Source organism: Chrysemys picta, chromosome 5, assembly GCF_011386835.1.
Source record: "Chrysemys picta bellii isolate R12L10 chromosome 5, ASM1138683v2, whole genome shotgun sequence".
NCBI classification, from domain to species: domain Eukaryota; kingdom Metazoa; phylum Chordata; order Testudines; family Emydidae; genus Chrysemys; species Chrysemys picta.
In genome coordinates this window covers 37533493-37556875 of record NC_088795.1, presented here as the reverse complement: position 1 = coordinate 37556875, position 23383 = coordinate 37533493, and the positions used below count along the sequence as shown (strand labels likewise).

The following is a 23383-nucleotide window of genomic DNA, read 5'->3' as shown; positions in this document are numbered from 1 at the left end:
TTAAATGATTATAAAACTTGAGGCCAAAATTTGCCTGGTCTTAAATTACAAGCTAAATTGCATGCAGTATTTATAGTGTTGTTAGGCCTGGTTAGTCTATAGGGTGCTCTAAATATCTGTCTAGGCAAGGTACACTGTTACAGCATGTACTAACTAAAGAGAAACCAAATGTATTTCCCTGAAGAATCAATTCAAAGTGAGAGAATATTTTTAATCCAATTTACATTTCACTGTATATACTTTTTGTTTGTTGTTCTTTTTTTTGTATATTTTATGTCCTTTTATGTTAAGGTATGAATTTAAACAGATATAGTTATACCAGTAAAAGTCACCTTGTGGCCACTCTCATTCCAGTTTAAGGGCCTATTTTCAGTTAAGCATATATCTCTTCAGAAGGAGTTTAAGCTAAACCGATTAAAAAGCCATTCTTATTTTGGAATAAAAGTGTCCACACTAGGAATTAAACGAATATCGTTATACTGGTATAGTTATACCAGTACAGTATAACTGGCAAAACTTTCCAGTGTAGACAAGCCCTTAAGTTGGAGATCTAAAAATCACTGAATCCAGTTTCACTTTCAGGTTCTTACTGCTGCAGTACTTGTTTCAAATGTTGCAGTGGAATGTTTATTTCTTTTAAAACAACTGTTTTCACTGGAAATTTTATATTGGAAACACTTGTATTGGTTTTACATTTTATGAAAGCTTGTTTTTACATTATTTAAATGTTGGCCCAAATTAAAGTTGACAGTGTTCCTTCAGTGTCTGGTGCTGAGCGTGACACTAAGTGCTGCTATGTATTAATTTATGTCTGTCTAGACAACAAACCAGGCAAAATGTCTGTCCAAGCACTTATATTAAATAGCATAAAAAATTAAAGGATAGAAACCTGCATGCTTCAGGGTTTAATACAAATACTAATTGATGTTGGTTAGGTAGAAACTTCCCATGATTCCCATAAGTGTCCATTACAGGTTTCTTGCACTTTCCTCTGAAGCATCTAGAGCTTGCCACTGGAAGAGACATATATCAACGTAGATGGACCATTGGTCTTAGCCTGTGTGGTGATTCCTATGCCCTTAATGATGTAGTTTAATTTATAATAGATCATCAATATTGTCTTAACACTACAGGAAAAATAAAATGATCAGTGCATGCAGAGCTATATAATAGGAAAGCTGTGCCAAACAAATAATGAAGTATCAAAATGCGTAGTCTAAAAGCATAAGAACATATAGTGCGAAAGATCAAAATCATACAATGTGAAACAGTTGGAATGCTTCACAGAAATAGTTCTAGTTTTCAGTAATTTTTGGAGAAGCCTCATTTGTATAAAAATATAGAGTGAAACACTCCTGTTAGAATAGAATTATTCCTCCACATGGAATACTAATTAATTTACACCTCAGTGAGGATTCTTTGAGCTTCTACAAGCTGCACATGAAGGTAGTGTGGTAAAACTTGACTTCTGTTTGACCGGGTGGTTAAAAGTTAATGATTTCTAAGTAATCTAGTTTGGATAAAAGTTGTTCATGGTGATTCATACTAAACAGCTTAAACCAGCACATTAACAAGAATTTGAAAAACTGCTGCACACACACATTTTAAAACAACAAAAGAGTTGCTGATACTTTTATGAACAGTATTCTACAAACTTTTGCCTCAATTGCACCAAAATTAAAGAGGCTTGTGCCTGACAAATTCTGCACATTCATATTTTCCAGCTTTGGTGGTAATTTCAGAAATATTGCAAACGATATTTTTGCGAAGAGAAAATGACTGAGAAACTTCTGCAACGGAGAAGGTGGGATGAAAGAAAAACCCATCCGCTGGGAGCCATGGAATTGGCCTCGGGCTTGTTTTAAGAAAGGGAAGGAAAAATCAAAACAAACGGTGCCTGGCTGCCAGGAATGCACTGCCTGAGCTTTGGCACCGGCGACGCCTGAGAAGCGCACCGAGCAGTAAAGTGGCAAGGAGCTGGGCCTGGGGCTCCTTAGTCTGGATCTCCAGCAGCCGGGGCCCGTCGGGGGAAGAGTTTCAGGCCCTGGGTGGCTTTTTTTCCATAGCTGCGCAGCTGGAGCCTGGAAGGAGTCTGCCGCCATCCGAGAAGAGAGGCAAAGGGTAGAACAACTTGGGCAGGGGAAAGGCGGCTGCGGCCAACAGGAAGAAGGGAGGAGAGAGAAAGAAAAGAAAAGTGAAAGTCTCCAGCTAAGGAGCCCTGCCCTGGCTGCAGGGAAGGGCGGGAGTGCGGAGAGGCTGGAAGCAGAGGGACAGAGTCGAGTGGAGGGGAGAGTCCAAGGGACACGGGGGCCAGGGGAACGGGAGGAGGCGTGGATGGAGGAGATGAGACTGCAAGGGAGGGGAAAGGGAGAAATGGGCAACAGCGAGGAAGGCGAGCGAAAGAGGGGACCCAGCCGGGGTGTGAGGGGAGGGGGAGAGGCTGGGCAGAAAGCGGCGGGGCGCTGACTCCGGCGCTCAGAGACGTTCTCCCGCAAGGCTCCCCGGCCCTTGCCCCTTCCTCCCCCAAGCCTCTTGGCCGGTGGCGGCCGCCAGCTCAGGCCCGGCCGACCCTCCTGGGGGGGGGGGTACCCGAGCCGTCACCAGGGCTCAGCGGGGAGGCGGCCCCGAGTGGAGCTGGCCGGGATTCGTGCGGAGGCAGCTCCCTCCCGCCGGGTCCCTGTAGAGGAAGCCGCCGGCTGGCCTGTGTGTGCGCTGGGAGCAGCTGGAGGCGAGGGGGAGGCTCCCGCCCAGCTGGGAGGGGGAGGGAGCCGCTCGGCAGCGCCAGCGCAGGCGGGAGGGGAGCAGGCTCGCGTCAGGGTGCGGGGCGGCTTGTTCTTCAGCCTCTCCCTGATGCCCGGCGTGACACGGGGAGAGCGCCCGGCCGAGCAGGCGGGAGACTGGACAGGGGGCGCTCGGGGGCTTCTCCTCTAGCAGCAGCCGACCCCCAGCTGAGAGGCAGCGCCTGGGGGTGTCCCCCTTTCGCGGGCGCCGGAGCTCCCCGGCCGGGGACTCGACGAATCGCCCCGGCATGGGCGCGGGGACGCAGCAGCTCCCCTGGCTCCAGGCGGGAGACCGGCGAAGGATGCTCTGATCCTGGCTTGGCTTCAGCCATCCTCGTGATTTTGGGGCTGGGGTTTGCCCCCTGCCCCCGCCCCCGCCCCCGCCCCGCCTGCAGAGGCAGCTGAAGTCGGGATGAGCTGGGCTCCCAGTGGCTCGCCCGGGGTGGAAACCCCTTGAGGCTGCCTTCGCCTCCCGTGCCTAGAGCCCCTCTCTGTCGTGCGCCCTCGCCAGCCTTGGCCGAAGTGAATGGCCCCCGGTGGGTGTGCACCGCCTCACTGGCTCTGCAAGGGGACAATGCTAGCTGGGGGGGTGCTGGCCGGCTTCTCCGTGCTCAGCCTCCTCACCTACGGCTACCTGTCCTGGGACACCCTTGGATCTAGCCTGGAGGAAACAGAGACCACAAGGGCCAAGCTTGGAGAGGAGCCAGAGGCCAGCGCACCCACCTCTCCGCCTCACATCGTTTTCATCCTGGCTGACGATCAGGGATTCAGAGATGTAGGGTACCACGGGTCAGAGATCAGGACACCAACTCTGGATAGGCTGGCAGCTGAAGGGGTTAAACTGGAGAATTACTATGTTCAGCCTATGTGCACGCCTTCCAGAAGCCAATTTATCACAGGAAAGTAAGTTTACTACTTAATTCTTCTCACCTTCTTAAACTTAATGCGATAACCTCTTCCTCTTAAAGGCAGCACAAGCTCTCCCGTGATGAAGGTAATTAGATGTAAACTGATCTTATTTTATTTTGGGGGAAAATAACCTGTTGATTCACTTGAAAGTTTAATACATTTTTTCCCTTGGACAAAATAGACTTTTCCAGATTAGTTTTATTTATTTTACAATTTTACTTGGAATAAAGACCTGCACTCTGTAATCTTGTCAGACAATAAGAAATCAGCTGAATTACCCACTTCTTAATATTGTAGGAATGGATTTTCCTTTATATACATATAAGTGTTAGTTGTCACTTAATATATTTTGGTATTATACATTCAGTGATCATGTAGGTCAGTTATGTAACTTCCTTTGGGCAGATTGTACATGAGGTGACTTAAAGTCAAATTCTTTGTTGGTGAAGTAGAATGAATGTTCCAAGTTGTTTCCATATATATTGCAATGTGCAAATTGTTGCTCTTCTCACAGTGAACCTTTCCTTAAGTGAAGTCTTTCTGTGGTGTAATAGGAGGGTTCCATTGAATTTGAGCTATACACAAGCAGGGGGAATGTAGAATTTTGCAGGTATTTAAGCTGCAGTATCTCTCTTCTTACAATGTAATTGCCACTTTGAAAACAATTGTCTATGGTGTCAGCAGAAAAGCTGCCACATGCAAAAATGGGGCTACAGCTGTCTGTCTTTTGCTACCTGGTAGTTTTAAAAAAATCTGTTAGGTAAGTAATCAATATAACCAATTTAATAGTGATCTTGTTGGCACAACTGGAAATGAAAAAAAACCTTGATTTTTAACTAAAACAAGCAAGTGGCCTAAAGTCTTTCATTGCCATGTGAAAAAACTTGATTTGATATCTGCTCCCAATCTTCCATTTCCCAAACTTGCCAGGACAGGGTGTTCTGCAGGGAAACTCACCATCAAGGGTTCTCAAACTGTGGACCATATCCTAATAGTTTGTCTTGTAGACATCTACCCCCCGGCTCACAGTAACATAACATCCTTTTAGCAACTAAAGTAGAGTTTGTATAGAAAAGTAATATTGGGTTAATCTTTCTTGTGTTTTTAGCTGCCTTAGCTGTAATGTAGCAACTGGAAAGAAGGAGCAGAGCCAGCACTATCTGATCAGCCAGTTCTCTGTAGACCACCAGCAAGTCTTCTGCAGACCACAGTTGGGAAACTACTGCTTTAAGAGGGGAATCTCATGCTGCACAACAGTGACTCACCCAGTCATGTAAAGAATGGCATTGTTGTGTTCCAAAGAAATCAGGGTGCTGTGCAAGCCTTTTTGAGATTTGTGGCAGTTAGAGAAGGAGAAATTGGCGCATCATCAGGGCAAAAGGAAGAATAACTAAGGGGAGAAATAAATAACTTAGTTTATTTTACCCTTCCTTTAAAACATCTAATGCAAGTAACTATTTTTAGGTTAATGAAAAAAGCGAAAATAAAATGGGCACATTTTTGGGAATCCTACTCTTTTAATCAGGTTGCAAGGAGAGAGAGACCCTGAAAATCTGCCTCTTTAATTTTGGAACCTTTTGGGTGGCAGGGGAGGAAGAGATTTGCTTACACTTCATTCATTTCATTTTATTTACTTACAGACTGCTGGACTACCATTTTTTCTTTCTGCTTTACTTTCAGAAGAAGGAACAGTAAAAGGAAAAGACTGCTTTACACAAATGAGAAATAGGGGAAGGAAGTGGTTAGGAGAGGCTAGGTCTGGGCAAGATATTAACAATGTAGAGCCAAAAGAATATTGTCATCCCTCTTTTGTATAAAGATGGGTGCCAGAGGTGATATGTTATGATGCTGTCTGCATAGAGGTAAAATAAGGGCAAGGACTGGAATACATTAATGACAAAAGAAATAAACCAGTAAAAATTGCTCTCATAATTAAGTCCTTTGAAGTCCTCGAAGGGTTCTACTTTCCCTTTAAATTCTGTGCATAATGTCCCTTGATGTTGATGACTCAAGGTGAGATTGAAAGCCTGAGCCAGTGGGCTTAATGCCACAGGTGGTCTGCTCCCATGGTAGCTGCATTGGGGCCAAAGGAGGGAGATAAGGCAGTCAGCTTTCAGGAAGCAGGCTGCTTCTAGAGCTGCAGGTGCAGAACCAGGATTGCAACCATCCAGGGTGGATCTTAGAATTATAAAATTTTCTCTGACCTGCACTGCTCTTCAATTCAGCCCTGGAACTAACTTGATTCCTTCAAAAGGGCCCATTGCTAGTTTAGAAAACATTGCCTGTCAGATTGAAATTTCTAAAGATCTCTGTCTACTCTTGCTTTACTATTTGAGGTACTGCTAAGTTAAGTTGGACAGTGGCTTGTTTATGTTTGAGGTGTTGTCAAGTGGGTATAACTTTGCAGCAAATAAGTTGTGTAATAATAACAACAGTGTGATGCTGTTGTGAAAAAGGCTAATATCATTCCAGGCTGTGTTAACAGAATTGTTGGATGTAAGACATAAGAGGTAATTGTCCTGCTCTACTTGGCACTGGTGGGCCAATAGCTGGTACTGTGTCCAATTCTAGTCACCACACATTAGGAAAAATGTGGACAAATCAGAGAGTCCAGAGGAGAACAACAAAAATGATAAAAGGTTTAGAAACCTGACCTATGAAGAAAGGTTTAAAAAAAAAAAAAGAAAACCTGGGCATGCTTAGTCTTGAGAAAAGAAGATTGAGGGGGGACCTAATAGTCTTCAAATATGTTAAGGGCTGTTATAAAGAGAAACTGATCAATTGTTCTCCATGTCCACTGAAGGCAGGACAAGAAGTAATGGACTTAATCTACAGCAATTAGGTATTAATAAAAACTTTCTAACTATAAGGGTAGTTAAGTTCCGGACTAGACTTTCAAGGGAGGTTGTGGAATCCCCATCATTGGAGGTTTTGAATAACAGGTTGGACAAACTCCTATCAGGGATGGTCTAGGTATACTTGGTCCTGCCTTAGCATGGGGACTGGACTTGATACCCTTTTCAGGTCCCTTCCAGCCCTACATTTCTAGGATACTATGAATCAGAATATTTCAGGACACATAGCTTGCAGAACTAGAGCTAAGACAGAAGCTATCTTACTCGTGTACTGGTGAAAAGAAATATAAAAATATGTACATCCCATGTGTTGGAATATCAATAAAATATACAGAGATAGGAATGTGTCACAGGAAAAGGCTGCAGTGAAATATTGCCATTTGACTGACTGCTACATTTAAAAAAAAAAAAAGGAAGAACTTGTGTAAACATCATAATTAGGAAATGCACTGTGGCAGTCTGAAAATTGTTCTATTTTTGAAAATATTTTGACATTTAAGAAAAATGTAGGAAGACCATGGTATACAAGTAGGCCTTGATATATAGAATAGTGCAGATGACCTAAAAAATTGGAAATATTTGAGATTTTTTTTTTTGTATAAAGTGTGTGTACATATGAGTAAGTTGAACAAATAGTACAACATGCAGTACTTGGTTTAGTCAGACGTGGTACTGCTACCGACTTCCTATTAAAACCAAGGATTACTTTGAAACATGCAAAATACAGTTTGCCAATAGAGTCTTTTTTTGAGAAATATCAAAATATTGGAATCAAGAGAAGGAGCCTTTCTTTGGATAAAGTATTGCTGAGGTATGAAGCCTTTGGAGGTGATGAGTGTGGTGAATGTCACCTGGTACAGCCAAACAAATGGGCAGGTATGTGCTTGAGTGAGGTGGTGATGTATTTGCTCTGTCAATAGCCTATTTAATAAAATAATTAGAAAATTAAAATAGTACTGTAACAATGCTGCCTCTGGTGGGACACTTCTGAGAGAGTCAATTCAGGACAAATTGCTGAAAGCAGGGCAGTTACAGCCCAAGGCTGGGGTTCCTTTGCACACCAAGGCAAGGCAAACCAAACCAACCAGACATAGAGGACTTTGGTTTTACCCCACTGGATAACCATAAGTCACACAAGCAATTCCCTTAGACACTCCAGTTTCCCAGTATCACCACCAGCGCCACTCGTTATGGGGATGAATGGTTATGAAAACCAATACCCCAGTAAAAGAAAAAAGGTTCTCCCGATCCCAAAGGACCAAGCCCCAGACCCAGGTCAATATACAAATCAGATCTTACCCACAAATCCTTTAGAATCTAAAGGCTTATTCATAAAAGGAAAAAGACATAGATGAGTGCTAAAATTGGTTAAATGGAATTAATTACATACAGTAATTGCAAAGTTCTTGGTTCAGGCTTGTAGCAGTGATGGAATAAACTGCAGATTCAAATCAGGTTTCTGGAGTACATCCACAGCTGGGATGGGTCATTCAGTCCTTTGTTCAGAGCTTCAGTTTGTAGCAAAGTCCCTCCAGAGGCAAGAAGCAGGATTGAAGGCAAGGTGGAGGCGTTTTCAGAGCCTTTTTATATTTTCTGCCTGTGGGAGGACACTTCTTTGTTCTTACTGTGGAAAATCCCAGCAGCAAGATGGAGTCTGGAGTCACATGGGCAATGACTCAGTTTGCAGGCTGACCCCATTGTTTACATATTAGTTTGAATGTTCCCAGGAAAGTTCAGATGTGGACTGGCATCTCCCAAAGTCCATTGTCCATTAAGTGTTTCTTGATTGGGCACTTACTAAGAATAGTCTCTTCTCAAGAAGCTGACCAAATGCTTCACTGAAGCTTCTTAGAATCAAAACACATTGAGATACAAGTACATAGCCAATATTCATAACTTTAACTATAAAAATGACACACACATACAGACAACATAATCATAACCAGCAAACTACAATCTTCCCAGAGACACCTCACACGACAACCTCTGTATAATATTTGCTGCAAATATATAACAGTGGTTGCAACAATGATCTATACGGTTACAGTTCATATTAATAACGTCACCAGTACAGTACTATAATTAGAAAAAAGTAATTTATTTATAAGTATAATAGATTCATAAGCTGTGTGTGTTTTTGGAGGCAAAGGTCACTATTTGCATTTCCTGTGCTGTATCTATGTAGTTGGTTGAAGACCATGGCACTTGCCACCTTTGGCCTAGATAATGCATTGGAATATGCTAGTCTGGTCCCTTGAGAGTCTCTTGACATCCATAGGACTTGGAGTTCCTACTAGTCCATTTGGAGGGCCAGAGAGTACTGTGGCAACCAAATATTGGATAGAATGCCTATGATTCATCTGACAAAGTGGGTATTCACCTACGAAAGCTTATGCTCCAATACGTCTGTTAGTCTATAAGGTGCCATGGGACTCTTTTTATGAATCACAGAAACTCTGCACTGAGCTCAAGAATGAGCTTTGCCTTATGGGGGCCAGTCCTTTTGCGGACTTCTTCTGCTCAGTGGGTAGAGGTATGTGCGTCTAAAGCCAAAGATGTTGAGGTCTCCTTTCTGTGTCCTTGTATGTATCTTTAGGTGATAACTGTAGTGTCTATCTGTATGCATTGAGTAAGAGTTCCTGGAAATAAGGGAGGGAGAGAATTAAAAAAAAAAAAAAAGATGAATTGAAAGAATTCCTTTTCTTGTGGTGTTCTGTTCCTCTACTGTCCTCTGTTGTTTGTGCAGCCAGTAATGTCCAGTTAATGGACTCCTGAACTCTAAAATGCAATATAGTCTTAAGATATCAGGAGTCTGTTAGTATCACTTTATTTCTAATGCATCACCAAAAATAATAATAATAAAATAAACACATAATGGAGCAAAGCATAGGGTGGACTGGTGCCTGGTTTTCAACCAGAAAGTCTGGTCGAAAAGGGGACTTGACAGTGTTCAGTTAGATCTACTGACTGGTTACCCAAAGTCCTGGAACTGCGAGCGGTGGAGGCACTGGGTCATCACCTGATCCAGCCCCTATTCAGCTGGGGCTGCTTCCTACCTTTCTCGGGCGGCTGCAGCTCCCAGCCCCAGCTCCACAGGCAAGTCCCTCCTGAACCCGGGGGGGGGGGGTGTGAGGGGAAAAGCAGCAAGCGACGGAGGGGAGAAGAGGAGTGGATGGGGCACAGACTTGGGGAAGGGGTGGGGCTTTGTGGGGAATAGGTAGGGCAGGAGTGGTGTCTCTGGGGTAAGAGGCGGGGATGGGGAGGTTCCGGCACTCCTGCTGGAGAGTCCGGTTTTTAAATATTACCAAATTGGCAACCCTAGCAAAGCAGCAGGTAAAAACACAACATATAAATATGAAAGATTAGCAAACATAGGGAAGGACTGACTAGCAGAGTGTGGAGTGTGATATGCAATCATATTTTTCATGCATCAGTTTTTAATTATACTTATAAGAACATTGTCTGGTAGTTTAGGCCCAAAACTTGCAACCGAAATTTGGCAGCATTGTATAGGATGCAAAATCTATACCTAATTAGAAAGGTGAAACTGATTGATCAAATTTTCATTGTCCAAGATGTGTGAAATTAAAAAAATGAATGAAACAGTACAAATGGTCAAAAGTAAATTACACTTTAGAAATCTTCTAATTTTAAACAAAGAAATGTATTGTTAATAACATTGGTAAGGAACTTTAAATTTGTAATTTTGAATCTGACTTTTTTTCTCAAACCTGAGAAAATCATTTTGGAAAAAAGAAATGATTTTGTGTGACAGAAGTATCAGCATACAAAGTGCATTGTAGACAGTAAGTATGGGATCTATAAAGACTTGCAAATGCACTTCATAGTCTATTAATTCAATACTCAACATCCCTAGCACATGTCTGTTTGGTAATTGATCATGTGTACTTCTGATATTAATAGTAAACTGATGAAGGAATAAACATTGGTAGGTTCTCATGATCAAAGCTCTGGTATTTGAATGCATCTTCCCTAAAAAAGACCCTTTGAAGTGAATCAACACTCAGGCAATTCAGTTATGTTTCCTGGGGAAAAAAATGGCCTGGAAAGGATGCTGATTATCTAGATGCACAGTGAAAAAGACACTCATTGACACCCAAAAGATCTAAGATAGTTTGGGGCTTAAAATTGGGAAAACTAAATTCAAATGCTAGTAGAGTACTTTTCATGTGATAGAAGTAGCTAGTGGTCAACCTTACATACTGCAGCTTAGAAGAGGAAAAATGCGCAGTTTGCAACTCTGTTATTTCTTGCATTTTGTAACAATGATCTCAATCAAGATTCCAGATTTTTGTTGTTTTTGTTTTAATTTTGTTTTAAATCTGTTCTTTTGTTATTTTAATAGCTTGTGTTTCCATGTCCAAGTTTGTAATGTTAAGGCACCTGCCCATGTTGGAGTAAATTTGTGCTAAAATGTTTAACAGTGTATAGAGGTATTTGAACATATGTCACTCTAAATTTATAACTATTGTGCAAATTCAATGGAAACTTGTTTATATTCATTGTTTTCCTGCTGCCTATTTAGACCTGTTATATCTGTAAAGAAATGCAGACTACAGAGAGATTTAGTGAATTAAGTAAATGGTTATAGTAACAATTTTATTAAAATATGCAATATATGTGCACAAAATATTATAATCAAAATATGAGACATCAAAAATTGATCATATTCTTTATTCCCACATACCAAGACACACAAATATTTCACTGAAAACTAAGCCATCATATTTGGGGAGTTAAGGTTTTTTTGTTAAATTTAGATTAAAACTTTTAGCAAAATAATGCAGTAATAATATTTGTGTGTTAGGAAGTTAATTATTATTTTCATTTAGTTTTTGTGTCAAAGTTCATTGCTTTTGGTAGAATCTGGTAATTTTCCTGAGAAAGCTAAAATATTAAAATTTACTACTAGCTCTCACAGCTTGGTATGTATCAGCAGTTGCACCTTCAATTCATGCTATGTTGTATTGCTTTCCCCCTTGGTCTATCCAAATTCTTAATCAACTGCAATTACTAGCAGTGCCAGCATCTGCTGCACCCTTACTTGTCTTTTGAATACTCACAATTTTAATATGATTAGATTTTTATTTTCAATGAAGGGACCATTTTCTCATCATCATTGATTAATATTCATATTTGCAGCCTCTTGGCAATGCTGGGTTTACAGTGGCGCCATGGAGCCGGGCCCGTGCTCAGAAGGGGCGCCAGCTGGCTCTGCTTGCATTGTGCCCTGAGACCCTGCCAGCCCGCTGGCTCCTCCCACCCCACCTATCACTGCTCCTCTCGGCCTGCCCGCCAAGGGCTCCTCTTCACCCCCTGGTGCCACCCGCCAGCTTCTCTCTGCCCGCTGGCCAGATCCCAGTGCACCTCCGGCTCCAGGCAGTCTCTGCTTCCCACCACCGTGGGGCCCCACCAGTCTTGTGTGAGGGGGCTTGGTTGGGCCCCTCCAGGCAAGTGGGTCCTGAGGGAGCCCAGCTGGGTCAGGCCCTGGCCTGGCTGGTTGCACCACTCCCAAAGGGCTGGAGCGATTCCCTGCCCCGGAACCAGCCGTGCTGCACTGGCAGCTCAGCCTGACAGACAGTTGCCTCCCAGCAGGGCCGGTGAATGTGGCCGGGAGGCAGGGTATGGGGAAGGGGGTGTCTGGAGGGGAGGGGGTGCCCGGCTGTGAGGGGGTAGGGAAGATCTGTGTGTTGGGGCACTAGGGAATGGGGGTTGGGGTGCTGGGCAGTTGTAGTGGACTGTGGGCAGGGGGCGCTGGGCAGGGGTGGTGGTGTGCAGGGCACTGTGCATAGTGGGTTCGGGGGGGGGGGGGGGTTCTGACATAAGGAATTGGAGGGCTTTTCCAGTGTTGGGTGGGGGGGGTTCTGTGGCGTGGCATGGACCCACCCCCGAAGAGAAGGGGCATGCTGGCAGCCCAGGACTGGTCAGGCCACTGTGCGTTTGTAAGGTGACCAGATAACAAGTGTGAAAAATCGTGATGGGGTGGGGGGTAATTGGCACCTATATCAGAAAAAGTCCCAAATATTGGGACTGTCCCTATAAAATCAGGACATCTGGTTACCCCTATGCGTCTGGCAACTGCCAGTTTGTAAATAGTCCCCTTGCACTGGGCTGGGCAGACATGCCATGCCCCCGTCCAGCCGCTCGCCCCAGGGCCCACCCCAACCCCCACCCCCATGCCATGCTCCATGTGGGGGCACACAAATATGTTTGGCACCGGGCCCACAAAAGGTTAATCCGGCCCTGTCTCTTGGTATCCCTGCTTATGTTTGTTTAATGTATGGTAAAACATAATGAGATAACTTCACCAGACCAGATACTGCAGCTATCTTAAGATATATATAAATATACCGAGAACATATCACAGCTGAACATATCACAGGTTGTTGCTATTTTAAAGCTGTGTAAGGTCTATACTGGCCATACATGGGATGAGATTACTTTCCTTATATTGTTGTTTTGCCACTAACACATATGAATATGACAGTGACAAGTGTCCCTTTGGCTGTGGGCCAATACAGTCTCTCAGGAGAGAGCATGTAAAATTGATTTTAGTGTAATTTTTGGCTAATCAGCTACCCAGTTTATAGAAATTGTCTTAATTAAAACCCAGTACAGAGAACCAGAGACCTCAGGGGATCTTCGTGTCTCTAAACTAAACTGATGGCCTCACACTCCATATGAACAGTTCAAGAAAGAAATTAATATAATACTTGTAAATTGTTGCCCCTTGAAGTTCTTATAAAGGTGCCTGAACGATTGAAATCTGATTAAAATTACTTTTGACTTTTCTCTATGACCTGTGATGCAATTGTTTAAATATTGAATTTGGGAATTTTCTGTACTATGTGGCTCATAATAAATGAGTGAACCACTTTTCTAGTTCTATTGGGAGTGTGTAAACTAGTTGTCAGGCAATCACCTATTTATGAATGTAGGTAATTGTATGGTTCTCATCACCATAATATCTGGCCGCTGGTCAAAAAGGAAGTCACTGGTAGAGCTGGGAACCGAATCTAGATTCTAGACTGTCTGAGTTGTAGTCCCATGTCTTAAGAACAAAATTGTCCTTTCTTATTTGAAATGACTATCAGAAAAAATTTTAAGTGAAGAACAGGGATAATAAATTCCTTCAGTATGCTATGGGCATGTAGGCCTACATTTTTAACCCAAAGGCCAGACACCAATATACAGAAATCACATGGACAAAATTGTACCTGCACAGTTTCATGATTAATACATCTATTTGTGTTAGATGTTCACACAAATAAGAATACACTGTTTTACAAATGGACTTCTGGCCTCTGGTTTGCTACATCTGACCCATACTATATATATTTATTTTGATTTATAAACATCAAGTGCCTATTACACATACTGGGCACGTCAAAAAAAATTAAAATTCATCAAGCAAACAAACAAAGTGCTCCCACAAATTCAATCTTACACAACGAAAAAGAAAACCCAGCAAGTTGGCAAAAATCCTTTTCAGGTCTGACTTCCCCTTCATACTTCAGCCTTCCCCAAATCTTTAGCAAAAGGGATGGATGGGCTTGCAGTGTGCGTGGAAGGTCAACAGTTTCAGTCTTCTCTTGTATCCATATGCACACACACATGAAAATTGTGTACACACAAAGAGGTGCACATGTAAAAGGAAGACCCTTCAAAAATGTGGTTCATAAATGTTTATTCAGTTCTATCAATGTTCACCATTGCGATAAATATTGCGTTAGAGTTCATATTGTGGTAGCACTCGTGGGGCTCATATGGTGAACACCTGAAAATCTACAGAGGATCTCTAGTTAATTTTATAGGGACTCCTGAAATTTCCAGTGGATGATCCAAGGGGACGATCAGATGTTGAAAAGTGTCAGATTTCTTTCTGCTTGCTATTAAAATAGCCAGAAACTTCAATGCCAGAAAATCTCTCCATTGCATAATAATTGCATCAAATAAATATATAGTTATAATTAAACTATATCAGCAAGTATTTAGCCTGAGTTTTTATTTTATTTTGAGAAGATCCTCTGGCGTCAGCCCCATTTTTCCTTTCAGTTCCATTCTTACTCCAATGTGCCCTGTATAGCAGTTCTCCTCAAGGTGGGCAGGATGTGCAGGTTCCTGAGTCATGCATCTTATTTGTCCCTGAGTATCACATCTAATTTATGCATGAGGGCTTCGCAGAGTTTTGTTTAGAGCCCACTGAGCCCTGGTCTACACTACGAGTTTAGGTCGACTTTAGCAGGATTAAATCTAATTAAGCCTGGACACGTCCACACGACGAAGCCCTTTCTTTCGACTTAAAGGGCCCTTTAAACCGGCTTCTTTACTCCACCTCCGACGAGGGGATTAGCGCTAAAATCGGCCTTTGCGGGTCAGATTTGGGGTAGTGTGGACGGAATTCGACATTATTGGCTTCCGGGAGCTATCCCACAGTGCTTCATTGTGACCGCTCTGGACAGAACTCTCAACTCAGATGCACTGACCAGGTAGACAGGAAAAGCCCCGCGAACTTTTGAATTTCATTTCCTGTTTGCCCAGTGTGGAGAGCACAGGTGACCACGTGGAGCTCATCAGTACAGGTAACCATGATGGAGTCCCAGCATCGCAAAAGAGCTCCAGAACGGGAGGTATGGGATCTGCTCGCCATATGGGGAGACGAATCAGTGCTAGCTGAACTCGGTAGCAGTAAACGAAATGGCAAAATATTAGAAAAGGTCTCAAAGGCCATGAAGGACAGAGGCCATAACAGGGACGCACAGCAGTGCCGCGTGAAAATTAAGGAGCTAAGGCAAGCCTACCACAAAGCCAGAGAGGCAAACGGAAGGTCTGGGGCAGAGCCGCAAACATGCCGCTTCTACGCGGAGCTGCATGCCATTCTAGGGGGTGCAGCCACCACTACCCCAACCGTGTGCTTTGACTCCGTCAATGGAGAAACATGCAACAGGGAAGCAGGTTCGGGGTACACGGAAGATGATGATGAAGACAATGACGATAGCTCACAGCAAGGAAGCGGAGAAACCGGTTTCCCCAACAGCCAGGATATGTTTATCACCCTGGACCTGGAACCAGTAACCCCCGAACTCAGCCAAGGCGTGCTCCCAGACCCTGAGGGCACACAAGGGACCTCTGGTGAGTTTACTTTTGTAAATATTACACATGGTTTGAAAGCAAGCATGTTTAATGATTGATGATTAATTTGCCCTGGCAATCGCGGCCAGTACAGCTACTGGAAAAGTCTGTTAACGTGTATGGGGATGGAGTGGAAATCCTCCAGGGACGTTTCCAGAAAGCTCTCCTTCATGTACTCCTTCATGTACTCCCGTTCACGTATGTTGTGGGTAGTATTTGCACCATAATCTTTTTCAATTCTTGTGGTGTTTTTTGTTGCAATAAACAAAAAAATAAGCTTATTTATAGTTATTGTTTATTTGATTATCTTTCTCTTTAATTTCTATCAACCAGTGCAGTAACTCAGAAGGCAACATCTTATCCTCAGATAAGATCAGGGTCTGATTCAGCACTAGGCTAGTCCAACTTTATGATAGAGTAAATCCAGTTACATGACACAAAAGAGGAGCCATCAGTTTTGAATCAGGTACTTATTGTTTATAATGAGAAAGTAAATTAGCATAATAGACAAGTATTCAGAAAACTTCCAAACTTGAGGTTCAGCCCAGTTCTATAACCCCGGGGTGTAGAGTCCTAGCTTCTCAAACGCTTTTTCCTCCCTCCGTCTGCCTAGCAGCCCTTCCCTGGTGACATTGAGAGTGAAGCTGAGCTGGTATTTACTCCTTGTTCGCTGGATGTTATATTGTGCAACATTACCCCATATCTAGCAATAAACTTTTATTTAAGATAATTTTGGTTAATTGTGTAGACTGTGAAACTGGACACAGCTGTTATTAGGTGCTGTAAAAATGTGAAAACTGATTTCTGAACCATAAGAGAGAAGGAAGCAGAAAGGGATGAATTATTTGGGCAAGGGAGGGAGGCATAAGACTGGAAATTGTGATTTCTTTTCCCCTTCTCAAACAATACTGCAAAGAAGTATTGTGAAGTGAGTGTGGGCTACTGTGTATTCCTGAAAAATTTCAGCTGCACCCCTTACTTGATGCAATTATGCATTAGTGTTTGTGGTTTTTCTGAGTGGTAGCAGTGTTAATCTGTATCAGCAAAAAGAATGAGGAGTACTTGTGGCACCTTAGAGACTAGTTTAGTCACAAGTACAGTAACTCCTCACTTAAAGTCATCCTGTTAACGTTATTTTGTTGTTACGTTGCTGATCAATTAGGGAACATGCTCCTTTAAAGTTGTGTAATGCTCCCTCTAGCGTTGTTTGGCAGCTGCCTGCTTTGTCTACTGCTTGCAGGAAGAGCAGCCCGTTGCAGCTAGCTGGTGGGGGCTTGGAACCAAGGTGGACTGCAGCCCCCTATCAGCTCCCCCTATAGTTCCCTGCTCCCCTAAATTCTCTGTGCAGCAGCTGCCTGCAGTTCAGCTGTGTCCCTCCCCCCACTGCCATGTGTTGCTCCTGACCTCTGCCTTGGAGCTGCTCCACGAGACTCCTGCTTGCTGTGCGGGGCGGCGGGAGAGGAAAAGAAGAGGGGAGCTAATGTCAGGGTGTCCCCTTCCCCCCTGCTCCTGCACCCCACTTATCCCATCTTCCATAGAGCGGGGGGACACACCAGGGCTCAGGAGGGAGGGAGCTTGCAGCAGTTGTGGTCTCAGCAACCTGATCTAATTAACAAGGCAGTGTACTTAAAGGTGAAATGCGCATATCTCCCTCCATTCCTGCTGCCTTGTAGTGAGAGAGTTAACCCTTGAATGCTCAGCCAATTGCTAGTTCATTATTTAGCAGTAAGGGAAATATCCCACCCTCTGACTCCTCCACCTCAACCAAGCTTCACAATCATCATCACTGTGTACCAGTATTAAATTGTTTGTTTAAAACTTTGTGTGTGTGTGTATGTATGTATATATATATATATAGTCTTTTGTCTGGTGAAAAAAATGTCCCTGGAACCTAACCCCCTCATTTACATTAATTCTTATGGGGAAATTGCATTCGCTTAACATCGTTTCACTTAAAGTCGCATTTTTCAGGAACATAACTACAACGTTAAGTGAGGAGTTACTGTACTCCTTGTTCTTTGTGTGTTTTCTGTCTTCTTTTATTCTGTTTTCATTATGGTGTTATCATAATCCAGAATTCATATGTAGGGGGAAACTAACCTTTCTCTCTGTGTGTAGTGTACATAGAGAAAAGGTTTTCCTTTATTTTATTTTAATTTATATTTCCTGCTTTGAAATAGGGCTTATATTTGCCCTATTTTTGTTACTGTAAGTAATTCTCTTTATTCTTACCAGAAGTCTGTCTTTCTGATGTAATGAAGAATGATTTGACCAAGACTCCTCAGCCATCAGTATTAAATATATGTATGTTGTAATGCTACAAACCATGAGATTTTACTGAAATGATTAAGATCATGTGTAATACTGTTTGTCACTGTTTCGGCCCGGTTTGAATCTTGACTCTCTTTGAGGCTTCACTTTATATCCTTTGGCAGTAATTGGCCCTACTGAAACTGCATATGGCAACTCTTAAGATTTTGTTTTGACTCTAATTCTTTTTTTGTGTCTGTGTTGCCATCTGGTACAGTTGTCATGTGTCATGAATTAAGCTTCCATTGTAAGAGGAATTATGCTTGAATTTTTTTTATCCCTTCTGTCTGATCCTGATATTTTACTGTCTGGTTGAAATGTAGTTTTGGAGGACCCTGCTTCAATCTAGCCCAAATTGAATTGCTGTAGATTGGCACAAAACAGTGATGGTGAGGCATGTGATTCCTTAGCTTAGGTATAAATGGGTCAAATCTTTTGGTAATTGATTCTATTAGAAATATTTGGGGTCACTTTGGATTCCAAGCTTTCTGTGTTAAAGCATGTTTCTGCCACAGAAAAGCTTGGCTTGTGTCCATCAGGAAAACAGCCAAAGTAATGTGTTTTCTGTGACTAATCCCAAGACTCTTCTTATCCATGTTGCTACTACAAGCCAACAGGATTTCTGCAGTGCTCTTTTTGATGGTTTGCCTGCTTTTGCTATTAAATGCCACCTTGAAGAGCACCACAATTTGACAGCCTGTATTCTTGCTGACGATGTTGCATTCTCTCAGTTGGCACAGTGTTTGTCAGTTGAGTTCAAAATTTTGTTTTCACACATACAGCCTTTCCTGTGCTGTTCACTAAAAATGGCTATGTGAAAATGGCACTGCTTACTCAACAAACATTTCCTGAATATGACTGTCATCTCTGTTAACATCTGTGACAAAAAATAAGTTTTGCTATTGTTATCCCAACATAGATAAAAGAGTGAATTGGATTCCATTCCTCCTTCTGTGCTAACACAATTAATAAAATGTCAAATGCTCTGAAGACAATGCAGTTGTCACTGAGGACATAACTTGGCCTGCTGAATCATTATTACTGGTGGTGATATACAAAAAGGAAAGAACCTAGTTTTACTATGACAGCCCAAGGTGAATTTCAGGGTTAACAGTTGGGTTATATACAGAGTGTGTTGTAGTGGTTAGAGCACAGTACTGGGACCTGGGCACCTTCATTCTTCTGTTGACTTGCTGTGTGGTCTTGAGTAGATCATCTAACCTGCCTGAGCTTTACTTTACCCATCTGTAAAGTATGTGTAATGATACTTACCACACAGAAGCATTGCAAAGATAAATTAAGTGCTGCAGTAGTAATCTACTTTAAGGAGTTATGTTAGTAAAACTCCCAATTACTGCTTTGAAAATATACTGCATAAAATGTTTAAAACATTCTAGCAAATATGTATTAGAAATCTTGGGTGGGAGAGTTAACCTCCTTTGATATTTGATTTGCAATTGCAAAGAGAAAATAATAAGACCAGGGAAGAGAAACTAACTTATAAAGGGAAGCTGCCCTTATCCTAAGAGCCCTTGGCACCCAGAAAGAATTCAGGAGCTTCTAAAATGAAGGTATCTGTCACACTGTAATATAAGAGATGGTTCTCCTGTTGAGCTCACCTTCTCTTCAAACCAGTCTATGCTTCACTGATTTACTACAAGTTCTGGAATCAGTTCTTCTGTTGCTGCCAGCTTGTCTTTGCTATATAGTGAAATCTATTACGCTTTGGTTTGCAACCTGATATGAATGAGGTGTTTTTAGGAAAGCAGATGTTTCATTCACATCTACAATATTCTGATTCAAAATGCTCTAAACAATGACAAGGTTTGTTGGACTTGGCTTGTATAGCCAATATTCCATTAGCAGGGTGGAGCTTGTCATTTTATGGTAAGGAAACTATTTAAACATCAAACTACTCAGCTTGGCTTTTTTCTGTTGTCTCTGTATCTCTGTTCTTGTTGCTCAGCAAAGTGAACCATTAAGAAAGGAGAGTGAATGGGGGCATGTGGCTATATGTATTTTACCTTTAAAATATATTCCATATGAAATATAAACATATCTGTAATGAACCCAATTGCCTTTCTTTCTTACTGCCCAGGCATTTATTTTAAGTTTTGGATCAACCTGTGGGTAAAATATTTTCATATGAAGTTCTTTGTATTGGTAACTCTTTTAAGCTTCATTTCTTAAGCAAAATATTTTCCAAATAAAGGCCTCGGGATGGGGAAGATTGGTTTTTGGTTGATTAGTTCTTTTCCCCCCAAGTCTATGCAGTTCTTGTTTTGCAAACAGAGTAACAAGTAACCCATCCTCTTAGCTCATGGCATCATAGCCTGGAGAAAACTGATGGTATAGCTGCATTCTGACATAACACACTTCAAATTAATAGTATTCAAATTCACACTTCAAATTGAATTAATAGTATGCATAGATGGTTTGACAGCACTGAGAATGGGTGTTTTAAATATCAGTATAGTCTTTAGATGTTAGAAGCAACTGTGTGGTTCAGAGTAAACTTTGTTCATTTTCCAACACACACAAAAAAAACAAAAAAAACCCTCATTTACTTAGGGCCAGTTTGTGATTCACCTTAATGTGGCCATACAGTAGAGTGGAGGTGGGGGGAATTGGACCTCACACCCCTTTGAGACTGCACGAAGGATCCCTGGATCTTGGGTCCAAACATAGTGGGGAAAACGAGTTGCATGCCTGACACTGTTCTCTCTCCCATCCCTATCCTCCCAAGAGAGTGGCAGGGGAAGTGGTAGACAGTGGCACAGAGTAGCCAAAACCATGGCTGGATCCTCGAGCAGAAGGGGCGGGGCTGGGGGTCAGCCCCCCCCAGCCAGCCCTTCCACGCTGCCCGGCCCAGGCTGCCTGGGGCTCTGACGGTGATTTAAAGGGCCCAGGGCTCTGGCCGCTGTAGCGGCAGTGGCAGCCAGGAGCCCTGGGCCCTTTTAAATTGCCGTGCCCCAGGACATCTGCCCCTTTAGCTCTTCTCTGTCGGTGGCCCTTGGGGTGGAGGGGCAAAAAGGGCAGTGACGTTAAAGCACTGCCGCGGCAGCTCTTTAATGTCGGCTATGTTTGGGCTGGTACCGGTGGCCACTTCTTATGGGTATGCCGTACTGGCCCACTTTCACCTCTGCCTAAGGTGTTCTTTAATGTTAATTCAAAATATCCAGCTATTGGGCCAAATTCAGCCACTTGGTAATTTCACTGAAATCATTGGTGTTACTCTAGATTTATGCTGGTGTAGCAGGGTAGAATTCTTAACATTATTATTCAAATTCACTTATATAGTACTGTAAATGTGCCTGGCTTTTTACAAGCATCACATAGAAAGATATACCCTGCTCTAAAGAGGTTAACATTTAAGGAACGTTATAGTATTTTAGACATTCCATTGAATTTTAATCTAAATTTAACAGCTATTAAAGCTATTGCTTGGAAGATTCGGCCTCATATGGACGTGTATGATGTTGCCGTGGCTAATTAACCAACTTTGAGGGGGGGGGGGGGAAAAGAGAAAGTAGTCACTATTACTATTACAGAATCAAATTAAAAGGGCATTGTCATGCCATTTAGTGTTTTAACATACCTTTTAAATTGCTTTTTTTACAACAGTGTAGTGTTTATTCTGTTTAATTGTTTGGTTTTGTTAAAACAAAATGTCAAAAAGTAGCCCAAGTAAATGAGGCCACATTCTATGTCCCTATATAAGTATAGCAGTGCGAGTAAACAAAATAGCAGATGGACGATGTGCAATACTTTGTTTACCTATTTGACTTAAAGTAAGTCTTTAAAATTTTGTGTGAGAATTATTGTCTTTAATACAAATTTAAAATTAATAAAAGGAAATATTTTTTTAAAATAACCTTTGGAATATACTGCCAGATATAATTGAGGCCGAGATCTTTGTAGGATTTAAAAAATAATAATATCCAGAGTTATATTATATAATGAAATTATAAGGGCTACAACCTCTCATATTTGAGGGCATAAGCCAGCCACTAACTGTTTCATTTAGAATTTCTCTGGTAATTGCATACTTGTCCATAATGACCTGAATTCCCTTTGAAGGGAAAAAATGCAAACATAGGCTCCAACCTGCACTTTAGTGAGATTCCACACAGGTAAAAACCAATAATATAGGATGTGTGCTTTAGAATTCTATGTTTTGGGGGCAGGAACTTTGCCTTTTGATTGTTTGGAAAGCACCTAGGAGATTGTAGGTGCTACTGTAAAATAAATAATTTCAGTCCAAACAGATAAGTTTAGCAAAGTTATAAGCACCTGTAAACAGGATTTTATAATCTTACAATCTTAATTCAGCCAGGGATTTCATGGATTTGTACGGTTAAAAACACAACCTCATGTAATATTAGATATGATATAACAAAATATCTTCTCCATTTTATCAACCACCTCTACTCTACAGCAGTGTTAATTTGGCCACATTGGAGGTATTGCAGATAGAATCATAGAATTGTAGGACTGGAAGGGACCTCAAGAGGTCATCTAGTCTAGTCCTCTGCACTCATGGCAGGACTAAATATTATAGACCATTCCTGATCGGTGTTTGTCTAACCTGCTCTTAACAATCTCCAATGATGGAGATTCCATAACCTCCTTGTCAATTTGTTCCAGTGTTTAACTACCCTGCCAGTTAGGAAGTGTGGAAGGTTCGTGCCGGGACTCGACCCTCCTGGGCAGGAGGGGAGCCACACCGACTCACTACCGGTGGGGCAGCGGTATACTTCGCTGGGTCAGCGCTCCTACCCTTTGGCACAGGACTGGGTGACACACAGTTTAGGGAGCTCGGGCCCTCTGGTGCAGGGGCTGAGCGACAGTACAACAATTAGAGAGCTCGGGCCCTCTGGTGCAGGGGCTGAGCAACAATACAACAGTTAGGGAGCTCAGGCCCTCTGGTCAGGGCCGGCTCCAGGAACCAGCCTGACAAACAGGTGCTTGGGGCGGCCGCTCCGGTGAGGGGCGGCACGTCCAGGTATTCGGCGGCAATTCGGCGGACGGTCCCTCACTCCCGCTGGGAGCAAAGGACCTCCCGCCGAATTGCCGCCACAGATAGCGATCACGGCTTTTTTTTTGGGGGGGGGGGGGCTGCTTGGGGCAGCCCAAACCCTGGAGCCAGCCCTGCCTCTGGTGCAGGAACTGAGCAACAGTAGAACAGTTAGGGAGCTCAGGCCCTTTGGTGCAGGGGCTGAGCAGCAGTACAGTAGTTAGAGAGAGCTCAGGCCCTTTGGTGCAGGGGCTGAGCCTTGGGTGAGGGGGAAGCCTGCCACCCGTGAGCGGGGGTGGCAGAGGGGGACACAGGCCCACCCACTCCACTGCGTCCCAGCCCAGGGCCTTAGCAGCGGC

General features: G+C 42.8%; 1 protein-coding gene across 4 annotated transcripts in view; it reads left to right on the top strand.

The window, feature by feature from the left end:
• The first annotated feature begins 1483 nt into the window (after nucleotides 1-1483).
• The window catches only part of ARSJ (arylsulfatase family member J), a 118550-nt gene continuing 96650 nt past the window's right edge, over nucleotides 1484-23383 (top strand). For 2 of the 4 annotated variants that reach the window (XR_006172649.2, XR_010601303.1), the window contains exon 1: nucleotides 3548-3683. Coding sequence is in view for 1 of the 4 variants with exons in the window: in XM_005290320.4 (XP_005290377.1) it covers nucleotides 3307-3683 (377 nt within the window). In the remaining 3 variants the exon portion in view is untranslated. Of the gene's footprint in view, nucleotides 2122-2770; nucleotides 3684-23383 lie in introns of those variants that run through there. The other 2 variants (XR_508933.4, XM_005290320.4) reach the window with 2 other exon arrangements.